The sequence below is a fragment of the Equus quagga genome, chromosome 6 (assembly GCF_021613505.1).
Source record: "Equus quagga isolate Etosha38 chromosome 6, UCLA_HA_Equagga_1.0, whole genome shotgun sequence".
Taxonomy (NCBI): domain Eukaryota; kingdom Metazoa; phylum Chordata; class Mammalia; order Perissodactyla; family Equidae; genus Equus; species Equus quagga.
In genome coordinates, this window is record NC_060272.1 from 32129396 (window position 1) to 32144285 (window position 14890).

Sequence of the window (14890 nt, forward strand, 5' to 3'; positions counted from 1 at the left end):
TTTTTCAGATGAAAGGCATTTGATCATGGAGAAGGGGTAAAACCCGTGAGGTGCGGGTTTGATCAGAGAGGTAGGAGGAGAGTCAGATGAATGCAACGAGCAACAGCAATTATAAAGCTAAAATTTTGATTCAATCTTGATTAAAATGGAAAGAAATTATAGGTCCTGATAGCATTTGACAAGAATATTTCAGAGGAAATAATTTTGCTGCAACAGGTTGGTCATTCAAAACACTATGTGGTTGTTTCCCTGCTCAGGAAGAGAAGGAAGAGGAGGTCAGAGAAAGGTTACATCCCAATGACTAAAAAGCAACCTTAGAAATCAGCTAGAAAAGGTTTTATTTAAGTTCAAAACTTTACATGTTGTCTTGCTATCATGAATTACAGCTTTTCTCTTTAATCTGGTTTTATCAAAAAGGGAGTAAGAGACTTTCAAAGATATTCAACTCTTAATCCCAAAATTTTGTTTGATTACCCAGGTCTTAACCCTCTCATGCAAGACTAATTTGTATCGTACATAAAATGATACTTGTTTTAAGAAAATGCTTTTTTCTTTAGCTATAAAATATGGCTATTTTAGAAAAGTAAATTTTCTCATTTACGCTCTAATTAAATTCACCAGGCTTATGTTAATTATATAGAGAGAACTACATGCAGAGAATTCCATCTATAGTTATAGATATAGAAATAAATACAGACATAGACAGACATATAGTCATAGTTATACACATAAATATAGATAAAGATGTGACGTCATGGGTTCTTCTGTTGATAAAAAAGCTTGAGACCCTTTCGGTGCAGTTTACCTCATGTCTCTAATAGACTTTAACGCAAACACAAATTTTCAATCCAAACACAACTAAGTTTGATTCTTCCACACTGTATAAGTCAAGAAAGGAACAACTGAGGGTCAGGGTGATCCATAGTGTCAAAGGCTACAGAGGGGGGAAAAGGGAAGAAAGGTTCAGGAAAAGGACTCATTCCTGTAATGACTGGGAAGCCTGATGGTCTTTTCAAATGTGCTGCACAGACGCGGGTATGTGGGAGAAATGACATCTCCAGGAAAGACTAGGTGATGGAAAAAATGAAAGTTCACAAAATTAAGAACAGAAAAGAGAATGAGAGAGTCCATATTAAGGGGAAATTCTTTTGCAGGATAGGAGGGGAGAGAAGAGGGGCAAGGACACAGTGTATGAGTGTAGGATGAAGGGAAATAAGGCTAACATGGAGCCATTAGCTAGTATTAAAATCACAGTCCCTCATTTTTATCTATTTTTGACCTATTTTCATTTTCTTTGTGGTCTTCTGGGGACAAAGATCTCTTTTTGAAGGCTTTGCTTCCTTTCATCATTTAATAATTGCTTCTATTTTCCAGTTTTTACTAAAAAGACTATTTCTCAGCCCTAGGAATGCACTGGCATTAAAGGTGAGAAACAGAAGTTGTACTTTGAGTTCTGCTGAAGAAAAGCACTTCAGAAATCAAAGGCATTGCTACATCGTTATTATTCTCTCCTTCCCCTGAAAACTTGGCATGACATTAGCTCTGATCCTCAAAGAGAAGTCTTTCAGTGTAGCCATTATATTAATAATCTGTGACTCTGAGAAAGGAATGGATATCTAAATTGATCAACCTAGTCCAATAATCTTCTCTTTTCCTTAGTTCCAGTGCTGTGGATCTGATCCAGGAATCAGAAATAGGAGCATTGGAACTCATTTTATCCTCCATGTAAATCACATCCAGCAATGCATAAATTGTAAGGGCATCTAGCCAAGCACTGTCAGTTCTATGCAAACAGAGAGCCACAAGCTCAGTAGGCATTGAAAGCATGAGCTGGTAACTCATGAATAATCCTTCCATATTTTTACACAGTGATATAACCAGTTGCTTATTATAATGATAATTTATATCAATATTGGAATAATGAATAGAAGACAAAAATAAGAAGTTATTTTAGAAATAAGTAATAAATATTTCTAAGTACCAGTTATTGTCTGTCAAGACAGAATTGGATGGATCTTACAATACTCAGGAAACAATAGTATCTAGCAAAACTCCTAGTTAATATTCTCCCATTTAGGTAGCTCTATGAAAGTTATCACTCATAGAGAAATATCTAAACACAGTCTGAGGGGAAATAAGGTTTTAAACTAGAAATATAATCCATACTTGGCAGTTCATATGATTGGAAGTCACCTATAAATGAGCAGGTTTAAAAGAAAAAATCATTTTAACAGAAGGTGTATGTAATTTCAAGTAGTGATTGTTCAACATGTTCAATAATTGTGTATCTATATAAAATAATGTATAACATATAAATAATATATATATATATATACAGATACAACAACAGAAAAAAGCAACTTGAGCTCTTTGTGTCTATTGGTCAACTAAAGTTTATTTACATCCTTATAGACCAAACCTAAGTTATAATAGAAGATATTTAGTTTCAAATATTTCCATTAGTTGGAAATCACAGAGATATAAAAGCCTGCATAGCAGGTGAAAATTTTAGGAAATTAAAACAATATAGTATTAAACAAGCACAACATTTAAAAACTCTTTTTTCCAATTGTTGAATTTGGAAAATAAGTACCATTGAAACCTGGAAATATTTGGTGAAGATACTCTAGAGATTGGTGACCTGAAAACAATTTTGGATACCCTAAAGCAAAACGCAATCAGAGACCTATTTTTCTTCGACATAGATTATAGGAGTTCGACACTTGTGTCTGCTTCCTTGAAGGCTGGAGTAAGGCTCCACGTTTTGTTTACTGACATATCTCAAGATCCTAGAAAAATATCTGGCACACAGTAATCACTTATTAAACATTTATTATATTAAATTGTTGTTGACATTCCTAGCATGGAAATGGTAGAACAAGGTGTCCTCCCCATATGGTCTATAATTTTAGTTATAATTATTGCTCTAAACAAAAAACTAAAAGTAAAAACCACCCATCTATCACTCAACGTTTTCAAGAAACTTGCCACAGCAACCCCATGCACTCCTCTGGGCTCATCACAGCCCGGAAGCAGCTGTGCACCAGGAGCTCATGTTGGAGCCCCACCTGCTGGTGGACTCCGTTCTCTTCTCTGCCACTCAAGCATTGAATTATGTTCCCCTCAAATTCATATGTTGAAGTCCTAACTCACAGTGCTTCAGAATGTGAGCCTCTTCGGAAACAGGATCATTGCAGATGTAATTAGTGAAGTTAGGATGAGGTCCTACTGGAGCAGGATAGGCCCCAATCCAGTATGACTGGTGCCCTTACAAGAAGGGGAAATTTGGACACAGACATGCACGCAGGGAGAACGTCATCTAAAGATGAAGGCAGAGATCGGGATGGTGCTTATGCAAACTAGCGAATGCCAAAGATTGCCAGGAAACCACCATAAGTTAGAAGGGAGCGTGGAACAGATTCCCTCTCACAGCCCTCAGAAGGAACCAACTCTGCCAACACCTTGACCTTGGACTTCTAGCCTCTGCATCTGTGAGACAATACATTTCCGTCAAGCCACCCAGTGTTTGGTACTTTGTTACGGCAACCCTGGCAAACTAAAACAGCTACGTACTTACTCCTCGCAGCTTATCAGGGTTCCTGCCAGGGGCACTCATACCCTGACCTCGCTCCCACTGGGCACTGTCTTATTCAGTGCTCAGAGTTCACAAAATTGCCTCCAATTTATTGCAAAGCATCCACAATTATACGTGTCAATATCCTACACATTCCTCCATCAAGTTACATAGCAATTACATCTGACACCTTTCCCTTACCTTCTGCTTGCTCCTGTGCTTGGGGTGGCATTATAACCCGGAGGGGGCGGTGGAAACCAGGACTGTCTGTTAAGAAATGACATTAGTTATAAACATGGTGGTTGAAAGGCCTGGTCCCACCCACATGCCAGGCAGGAAAAGCTGAAAATAATTTGACAGTTAAAAAAGCAATGAGACGACTTTTCTACAAGGCCCTGGAAGTAAAATGAAAACTATTTCACAAATGCTATAGGAAGTAACTGCCCTACAATCCCAGCTATCCGCTCCTCTGAGTAAATTCCTTTTCCCATTTCTTTTGACACTAAACAATGTAGACTTTTCTTTTAAAAGAAATCTGAGGGAAATCTGGAAAATAATAACATCTGTGAAATGTAAATACTAGGTTCATGGGTGTTTATCATCAACATACCTCTTTTTCTCTCTATTTTTCTACATATCTGAAATATTTCATGATAAAAATAACAATAGTCTTATGCTCTGTTCAAAATACAGCTTTAAAAAAAACTGTAATAGATGTTAGCTCAGCAACAATCTTCTTCAAGCAAAAAGAGGAAGATTGGCAACAGACGTTAACTCAGGGCCAATCTTCCTCACACACAATAAAACAACAAACAAACAAACAAAACTGTGATAGACAACTCTGACAAGTAAGAAAATTGGAAACAGTAATTCTAACTTCAATTATGTATATATGTATATGTATATACACAAATATATATACATCCGATTAGAAAGATGTTTTCTTATTACTAGAGCATAATTTTAATTGGTAGAGATAACTAAGGGCTCTTTCAAAAAGACTAAGATATGGACCAAAAATGAAGGTGTTCAGAGGAGAGTGACGTAGCTGAGAGAAGGAAAAGCTGGGATAAGCAGGATAGGAGAGCTCGCTGTAAATTCTTGAAGCAGGTATTCTCTGAGGCACCACAGGACTGAACCAAGATGAGATGAGAGTAGATCACAGCAGACTTCAACTCAGTATAAGTAGTAGGTGCTCTCCACGAGAGCTAGTCAAAGTTATGTCACAAAAGGGAGAGTCTCATTGCTGGCTAAAGTGGTCCTCAATTATGCCTAACTGGTCAAAAGAAAGATTCTTGCAGTGGGTAGAAGGTTGAACTAACTGACCTTAAATTTCCCTTCCAACCTTAGGAATCTGTTTCTAACAGGCAAAGTGTCAGGGGGATGTGAAATTTGAGTCTAAGAGAAAGGTGACCACATTTCTGAGACTCTGCAGATACAAACAGAATTCCAACTACAGGAAAAATAGAATCGGTTGCTTCTCTCCAGGATGGCTATGGAAGCGTCATGGCAGTCAGCCAGTCCATCTACAAACATTGAGCACCTACCCTATACCAGGCATAATCCTAGGTGAAAGCAAAGAAAATAAGAAAACTGGGGCTGGCTCCGTGGCCGAGTGGTTAAGTTCGCGCGCTCCGCTGCGGCAGCCCAGGGTTCGGATCCTGGGCGCAGACATGGCATCGCTCGTCAGGCCACGTTGAGGTGGCGTCCCACATCCCACAACTAGAAGGACGTGCAACTAAGATATACAATCGTGTACAATCATGTACAGGGGGTTTGGGGAGATAAGGCAGAAAAAAAAAAAAGATTGGCAACAGTTGTTAGCCCAGGTGCCAATCTTTGGGGGAAAAAAGGGGAAGATTGGCAACAATTGTTAGCCCAGGTGCCAATCTTTAAGAAAAAAGAAAAGAAAAGAAGAAAACTTAAAAAGCACTGAGGTTCATGAATGCTTGTTTTCCATTAGCATCATGAATCGCTAGCACTGTGTTCTCTTCAACAGGCAGAAATCACCTCCACCATCACATTCTGTGTCATGAAGAATATCCTGCCACCACAGGACTAGCTTCTCCTCCTACTAGATAAATGGAACTCAGCACAGGAAAAATGTTGGAGGCCACACAGGGAAGTCCAAGGAGGTGGCAATAATCACGCAAACACAGATCCATGTCTCCAGATAGGGCCTTTAACTCTACTTGGAAGGAGGGTCGGCCCAGTCTACCGAGCAGAGGACGCGGCCACGATGTGGGCTGGATTCATGGGCATGGCAACATATAGTCACACTGCAGTCAATATTTCAGGGTAACACATCCCCTTTGGTAGGACTCTATTAAAAGGTGTTACCTGAAGTAGCTCACCCTTCAGTATTTGAGCTCTACCACCAAAAGCATTATCTAGATATTCAACACTCTGAAGGAAATGAAGAAAAGATCACATATTTGAAAATGAGATCAGCAGAAAGAAGGACTGAAGTTTGAGGACAACAAAATCTAGTAGGACTGAACCCCTGGGAAGTGGAGGAAGGAGCAAGGAGGAAGGGCAGAGCAACTTTCGAATGCTGCCCGGGGGCCTTGGAGGATGATTTGGTTCAGAAATTAAAGAACAGCCCCTTACAGAATATTAGCAAGAGGCAGACACAAGGAGCCTGTGGTACCTCTTTTTCTTTACAGGAGCAGCAGCAGAGGTGGAAGCGGGGGTGCTGGTGGCGTTTGCACTGAACAAACCTCCAGGTTGCCTGTTTAATGACAAGAACAGCAAATCATCACATTCCTGAAACTTTTTTATTCTACCTTACCTTTGAAAGGTCTTATCATCTACTTATATCCCACCTGTGCTCTATCCACCACACAATGTTTCACTTGCAGAACGAAGAACAAAAAGAAAAATTTCCTCCCTACTTGACCCATTTTATACAGTGTCAGGCTCTCATCTAAGTAACTAAAACAGAAGGAATTGAATGAAGAAAGCATTCATCATATGATGTTAATTGTGTGTCTGAAATCCAGACCAATCAATTCAGGTGTGCTATGGATTTGTATACATATGTATATACTTATATATATATGTATTTTAATCCTGTAATTATATTGTGACCAACAGAATTATATAGCAATTTTTTTTGCATTAAAAGAATTAACTTGTTTAAGAAAACACTTAAAAATATACCATTTAAAATCTCTATTTAGCATGTATTGATATACACAGACCCTCAAAAAAATGGAAGTGGCCCAGGCCTGTTTCAACTGCTGAGAAGTGTGGTCCATGGTGAAAATTACTTTATTTGTAATACAAATTTTAAAACTAATTAAGTTTTCAAAAATCTACCAAGTTTGGGCTGTTTATAAGCGCCAGGAGTACATTCCAGGAGAAATCTGTTTTATTGAACTAGGTTGTTAGCAAACCCATGATTTCACGGCTCAATTGAGTTGTAGACGTGATGGGTGTTTTGAGAGGCAAGTGCAACGGGGGAAGAAAGAGTTAGCTGCCATAGGAATAGGGAAAATTAAAAAGGTCCTGTGGGGGAAAAAATAAAGAATCTAGATTTTAAAAAAAGGAAGAAAAGCAAAAAGAAGAGTTAAGCTTTGGTGTTTGGTTAGAGGAAAGGTCGACAAACTCTTTGTTTTCAAGTCCAGATGGTAAATATCTGAAGCTGTGAGGACCGTTTTGGTATTTCTACCTCTCAAATCTGCCTAAGTGAAAGGGAGTGGCTATACTATAATGAAACTTTGGCCTGAGGGCAGCGTACCTTAGTTTTTCTTAAACACATGCAAGAGTTACACTTTATTCTTAAAACGTAGCTTCAGTTAGAAAAGTACTTACGTCTTTGTTGCTTCTGGTGATCTAAACGTGGACATGTTTCTGGTAAGGAAAAAAAAAATGCAACAGTTTGAGCAGCAAGAAAGAATTTATACTTGCATTGATTTGTAATTGTTCCTGGATTTAGAGTTATTATTATTAAAATTTAAACATTATTTGAGAGTAAGAAAGTCTCAGTATTTGAATAAATTTGATAAGGTAATTTCATAATCTTTATATCTCTTATACTAGATTCCAAAGGAAACTTTTTTCCTTCAGAAAATTCAATATCATTTAAGCCCAAAGTTTTTATTTGTTGGGTTCAGTAATTTTCTTTAGCAATGAGAGTATAAAATTGGCAATTCTATGTATTTCATAATCTTGCCACCAGGATAACTTAAACAGAAGCATAAATCTGGTAGCAATGACGGCCTGAGGCAATGAGCTCTCTTGGTTTTTAACCCAGGCAACAAGATTTTATTTTTCTCTAACCACCAGCAGGAGTACTTTTTTACTCCAGAACTCTTGTATTAAAAAATAGAGGATAAGAATTTACAGAAAGATATTAAGTAGGACTGAAGAACTGTAAGTAAATAAGTAATGCTTAGAGAAATATTATACTTGAGCCTTTCCCAAAGTCAGTAGATACTGGTACCTATCGGTTAGTCGGTTATCCAAGGTATTGGCCTTACAGGTTTTAGCGGCATCATTTCTGTCTGAGATCCTTTATAAAGAAACAAGACAAAAGTCTGGATGAACATTTGGATTATTAAACTCCTTTCAGACCTCTTTTATGCTAGAACAACTTCACAACACAATCTCTCTCTAATCAAGGGAACTTTTTCAGGTGTTAGATTTAAAATTTTCTAATTTTACACTTAAAAAAAGCTGCTTATGGGGCCAACCCCATGGCCGAGTGGTTAAGTTCGCACGCTCCACTGCAGGCGGCCCAGTGTTTTGTCAGTTCAAATCCTGGGCGCGGACATGGCACTGCTCATCGAGCCATGCTGAGGCGGTGTCCCACATGCCACAACTAGAAGGACCCACAACTAAGAATATACAACTATGTACCAGGGTGCTTTGGGGAGAAAAAGGAAAAAAATAAAATCTTTAAAAAAAAAAGCTGCTTATGACAAAATCTATTTATGAGGCTATTTTGATACAGTTTGGAATTTTTAAAGTTTATGCTTTTCTACTTGCCTCACTTGCCTTTCTGACTCATCGAGCATTTAACTCATTAACTATTTTATATTCATTATTGTTTAATAATGAATATATTGTTTAATATCTACTCAATGACAGTAACTCCTATGTCAGTAAAAGGCATCAATGGAAGACATAAGGATTTTTTTTAATGTTTATGTTTGCCACACTCATTTTATTTTCCTTCTGAGCACACAGGAAGACCACATTTCCCAATCTTCATTGAAATTAAGTTGGGACCACGTGATTGAGTTCTAGACTGAAGAATGTGGCCAGAAATATTGTTTGCCACTTCCAGACCCATCATAAAACCTTTTGCATGATCCTCCATGCTCTTTCTTCCCCTTCCACCATGGCTTTGGTACCCATGGGTTGACGATGGAAGCATTAAAACATGGAAAGAACTTAGGTCCCTGAGTCACTTCATGGAGAGAGATCCCTCCACCTCTTCCAGCCAATCACAATGGACTCTGATGAGAGCAAGCAGTAATCTTCTGTTGTGCTAAACCACAGAGATTTAGGGGCAAGAGAGAGAACTTGTTAAAAGAGCTATTCTACCATGGCAAATTAGTTTACTTTGACTAACACATTTAGTTAATAGGCCCTACTGGCCATCAGAAGTTTTAATCTCGCTAATCTGGAGTCTCCTCAAGGAGGGTAGGTCTGGAAAAGGTATACTTGTCTGTTCTTTGGGTCAGGAAAGAAACTCAGGAATCCTCTAGTCTGCATGCTAATGGTGGGATCTCATGACTATAGCCCCTACTCCTTCCCTTTTCTCCCTCTCACCAGATAGGAAGGTTTTTCTTGTAATGTGGAACTGTCTTCTGGAGCATTCAGCAGGCTTGCACAAAACTAGGATGCAGCAAAATTAGGCTCAGGAAAAAAAAGAGTCAGAAAGAATCTTCTCTTGATCCCATACTATGGGTCTACTATAACTTTCTCTAAATATTCACTTTCACCATCAACTTTAGTACAGGGCTTTATATAAACTATTCCTGGGAAGATGGACACTAACTTTGCTTCACTCTACAAAATAAAAGTCGGGGGCTGGCCCAGTGGTTTAGCGGTTAAGATCACACACTCCACTTCAGCAGCCTGGGGTTCGAGGGTTCAGATCCCAGGTGTGGACCTACATACCGTTCATTAGGCCATGCTGTGGCAGCATCCCACATACAAAATAGAGGAAGACTGGCATGGATGTTAGCTCAGCAACAATCTTCCTCAAGCCAAAAGAGGAAGATTGGCAACAGATGTTAGCTTGGGGCCAATCTTCCTTACTAAAAAAAAAAAAATCATGTAGGGAAAAATATGACTTAATTTTCTTAGCTTTAAAATAATTTCAATCCCTAGATGTTATTTTGACATGTGTAACTAAAATACTGGCTCAAGGGCCAGAGCCGTGGCTGTGGTTAAGTTCGTGTTTTCCTTTTGGCTGGTCCAGGTTTTCACCAGTTTGGATCCGGGGCGTAGACATGGCACCACTCATCAGGCCATGCTGAGGCAGCGTCCCACATAGCACAACAGAGGCACTCACAACTAGAATATACAACTATGTATTGGGGGGCTTTGGGGAGAAGAAGAAGAAGAAGAAGAAAAAAAAGAAGATTGGCAATAGATGTTAGCTCAGGTGCCAATCTTAAAAAAAAATTAATAAAGTAAAGTAAAATAAAATAAAATACTGCATAAATATTTAACTCCAAAATTAAATATTGGGTAAATATTTAAACTCTAATATATTAAAATTCTATGAGTCAACCCCAAACACACTTTCTGTTTATGGTACATACTGCCACAAACTGATAACTCTTGAATGCAAAAAGGAAGGAAGGCTGGAATCCTACAAGCCCCATAACCTCAAGAGACTGTTCACAGTACAGGAAGTGACTTGTACAGAATCCTAGAATCCACGTATAAAAACTCACATCTAAGGTGGTCATCAGGCCAAAGACTATGAACATCTCCCCTGCTACTGAGCCTCTGAGATGTTTACATTCAAAGGGCTTTGCAGCAAAACACCGTGAATACCATCAGTAGGATGTCAGGAAACCCTAAGTCTTAAATCTTACATGTTCCTTGGGAACTCTACTTAGACTCTATAGCTCTCTGTGAGACCCTCATTCAAGATAAAAATAATCTTGGGAAATTGCTGCTCTGGTACAGTGAAAACAACAATGTGGCTAAAGCAAACAGAACTTTAATATCAAACCTTCTCAAAGTATAAATAAAGGTGAGTCAGATGTTAAAATCGAATGAAGTTAAATTCTACAGTGTAAATCTTTATGGGCAATACTGACTGCACGTAATAATAAAAATAGATACCCACTACTCTTTGCCACTCATTTTATACATTTTCCTCTACTCTTCAGAGGAATCACACCTACAGAGTAGGTGTAATTATTTCATTTTATAGATGAAAAAATGAAGTCTCAGAGAAGGTGGGTGACTTTCTCTTGGCCACACAGCTAGGAAGTAGCCTCTCTCTAAAATCTTTTCAGTAGGGCCCAATGTCATACGCCTGATTCTGTGGGGTGATTGTTCCAAGACTCATATGTTAGGTCAATGTGTCTTCCTTCAGTTATTATTCTTTCTCTCCCATGCCACTAGGGGTATCAGTCTATGAACAACAACGGAGAAAATTCTAAATCACCATTCCAAAGTATATTGCAATTTCTTATTAGGGAAATTAAGTTTGTACTTCTCTTGGAAATTAAGTTTCTGCCAACTTCTGATATAAAATAGATTGTTTTACTATGAGTCAGTCTTGGAGACAGGAAATACTCCAACAATATAAGCAGCAATATGATCGAAAGCCCCCAAGGAAAAGTTACACTTCCACCACAGAACACTAGAGGTCTCCCTAACCTCGGTTTTCCAACTTAGTAATTAAACTACCCTCAGGATTCAGGACATAATGCATACTGCACACACTATTATTTACTGACGTCCCTGTAAAACATCTCATATTTTTACCTACATGTGTATATTTTAAAAGGGAACTCTTTAAATGTAAACTCAGTACTTTTCTCATATTCATTTAAAATAAACACAGTATTACTGAAATGCACACAACAGATGTATTTAATCATCTTCCTCCTAAAATTATTTCACATCTCGCATTTGGAGTGGCCTACGTTATAGAAGTCTGACTCCTGCTAACAGAACTTGCCTTTCTTCACTGACCCCTGTGTTCTCTCCCTCACATCTATTTCCACTCTTACAGAGATGTAGCTTACTGTTGGGAGACAGGACTGCCAGGGGAATGAGCTGACCAGGATACTTCTTCCAAACATGCCTTAAACCTCCATGTAATTAAAGCATGTAATCTCTGTCCTCATTTCCTAGTGTATAAAAATGAAGGGGTCGGGCTAGATTTGTGGTTCTGAATTTTGGCTTCACATTAGAATCACTTCCTAAGGTTTAAACATGCCTGAGTCTCACCTCAGACTAATTAAATCAGAATCCGTGAGCAGGGTGAGAGGTGGTAGGGTCAAATTGCCAGTAGAATTTTAAAGTTCAGTCTGTGGTTCTAATTTGCAGACCAGGCTGAGAACGACTCAACTAGTTTGCCTGTACCGTCTGGTCTGGTCTGGTCCACTGCTAATGTTCCAAGGTTCTGTCTTGACCGACCTGAGAGAAACTTTCAGGCACTCAGCCCACAAAAGCTTAAGTCTCCCAAATATTATATCGTTTCTTGAGGCCTAATTATCTCAATATCAAATTCATTCTTAGAAATAGCGTTTTCTTATTCAGTTAACGATGCAATAGGACAGTCTGCAAGGCCAGGGTGAATGAACAGAGGTCCTCTGACTCATCTCTCCACACGCTGCTGTGGAGACAAGATCTTGCACACATACTTCTACAAACTCATTTTTGTCAAGGCTTTAACTACAAGAGTGAGGCCAGCCCCTTAGGGATACCAGTCCTCTATTAGGGAGACTGACTTAAAAAAACCTATGAAGAGTACAGAAGGATACACATTTGCTATATTAATTAACACTGGCATAGTCTGAATATAGAATCTGTTAGATACCATAAGTTTCAGCGTATCTGCTTAAAATGCGGCAGAGGACATTTTTGTCTACACTAGCAGCACGTCTTTGGCTACAGGGAGTGACCTCAAGTCTCAATGGCCTCGGGTGTCTATTATGTAGAGACTCCAATTAAAAATGTTAACTTTGCTCTTTTCTTATGCTTACTAAGCATCTCTACCAAATATAAAATAAAAATGTGATTTGTGGCATGTACACATCAACCTGAATAGACATTGCTACTTTTCTCTATACAGATGAGCCCTTTCCCTTTGAGCAAGAGAGAACTAACAGCAGGCACACTTAATAGATTCATTCTATGAGCCATATGGTGACTCCAGTGCCAAAAGAGCAGTTTCACTTTCCAAGGTAAAGAGGTAATGTCTTTATCCTAGAATAGATCAAACCTATTGTATTGTTAAAATTTACAGTCTCTCCAGAAAGTAGTTGTACAGGAACTGCTGTTTCTCCACCATCAGGATAGAAGGACCAAAAGTTAGAACAAGGACTGACTACTCATATTCACAAAAATAAATATTTTCTCTATTTTGAATTGAACAGATGCCACGTAGTGCCCACTCTACCTATACTCAATGCAATTTCTTTGGAATTTTTATATCAATTGACTATTAGCAGGATTTTAGAAAAATCTTTTAGAAAAAAAGATTTTATGAGTTGTGAAGAAAAAGATAATTCAGTCCTTATAGCCCTTCTGTCTCTGGGGATATCAATGGTTCAAAGCTTACTTTGGTAAACGTTTAAATACTTCATGCTTTATAAGAAATAGGATTTAACATGTTTCACATTCCGCTTACAAGGTTCAAAAACACCTTACCTGTCCAAAGTGTCATCAGATCTGTACCGACTAATTGTGGCTTTTGGCTCATCTCTCTCATTTGTTTTCCTGTAGCAAAAAAAAAAAAAAAAAAAATTACGAAAAGATCAAATAAATTTCAAAAAAAAAAATAGTTTATAATGCCTATCATGTATTTAGTAAAATTTTGACCTATTCAGGTAGGAAATGTACATATTATCAAGAAAAGACAGATTTTGGGTATCCAAACTTCCAACGTTTTGACTTGAATAGAATAAATTATGGCAAACCCAATTCCCCATGCTAATAAAGGAGTTCTTCTCTAGGTCTGATTATTTCTAACTACAATGTAACACATTCAAACTGGGGATAAGGACATATAAAACAATATAACACAACATGCAAAATGGTTAATAACTAATATGTACTCTTGTCAATGTTGTTGATTTTTACATAATAGGTACTCAATCCCTTATAATCAGCTATGTCTTGTTTGCAGAGTTTCAGCAGCACCATAAGCCAGTATAACAGGCTAAAAAACAAATTGCTATATTTAAACTTCAGCACCGTGGACAGGGTTGAAAGAAGCGAATTTGCTGGCAATAGGAAGGGAAGGAGAGGGAAGAAAGAGGAAAAGAGAGAAACAGGAAACGCTGGAAAGAAATGAAAAGAAGAAAGTGGGAGGAGAGAGAAAGGATAGATGTGGGAAGAAAAGGAGAAGAGAGAGGAGATAGAGAGAAGGAGGAAGAGGAGAGACAGAGGCAGAGAGAGTAGAGGAAAACAGATACACAGAAAAAAGGGGACAGGAAGAAGACAAGAAAACAAGGAAAGAGAGGAAAGAAGCTTCAATAATAGGAATCATGTTCATCAAAGCAGTGGAAATATCTTGATCAGACATAAATCAGCAAAAAACAAAATCCTGTTTAATGCCTTATATGAGCCCATGGTAGAGGGAAAACAAGCTCTTTGAGAAATTATACCATGGTTTATTGTGTTTGCATTTCAAAGCTTCATTTGAAGCTGACAGATCAAAGGTATTGAATCAGTAAAACTACTAAAACAGTATATATAAGATTTAATTTTTAACTTGATGTAGTAAATTTTTATTAAGTAAATATTTGGAGGTAAACAATATATAACGCACTGTGCGATGACTATGAGGAAGTCAAGAATGAAATAACTGTGGACACTACACACACAGAGCTAGAGGGACAAATTGGATACGTACATCCAAAGGTAGAAAATGGTCAGTGTTGTAAAAGAGGCTCAGGTGAAGTGCAAGGAAGTTCCAAGTTGAGAAACTTTATTTCCAGAGGTAGGAATCAGAAGGCTTTATGGATGAGGTACAGTTTGAGCTGCGTCTTAGAGGATAAACAGATGTGAACATTTTCAAATAGAAGTAGAGGGAATAATGTCCATAAAGGCAAGAAAAAAAGTAAAGAAAAATGCCTAATGCAATTACCCAATTTTTTAAGGAAA

General features: G+C 38.1%; 1 protein-coding gene across 14 annotated transcripts in view; it reads right to left on the reverse strand.

Moving 5' to 3' along the window:
- The window catches only part of SCEL (sciellin), a 103979-nt gene that overhangs the window by 67346 nt on the left and 21743 nt on the right, over positions 1-14890 (reverse strand). For 13 of the 14 annotated variants that reach the window (XM_046664211.1, XM_046664216.1, XM_046664215.1 and 10 more), the window contains 4 exons: positions 13433-13501; positions 7391-7429; positions 6225-6305; positions 3776-3841 (listed from right to left, as the gene is read on the reverse strand). In XM_046664211.1, the coding sequence (XP_046520167.1) occupies positions 3776-3841; positions 6225-6305; positions 7391-7429; positions 13433-13501 (255 nt within the window). Of the gene's footprint in view, positions 1-3775; positions 3842-6224; positions 6306-7390; positions 7430-8021; positions 8091-13432; positions 13502-14890 lie in introns of all 14 variants that reach the window. The other variant, XM_046664222.1, reaches the window with a different exon arrangement.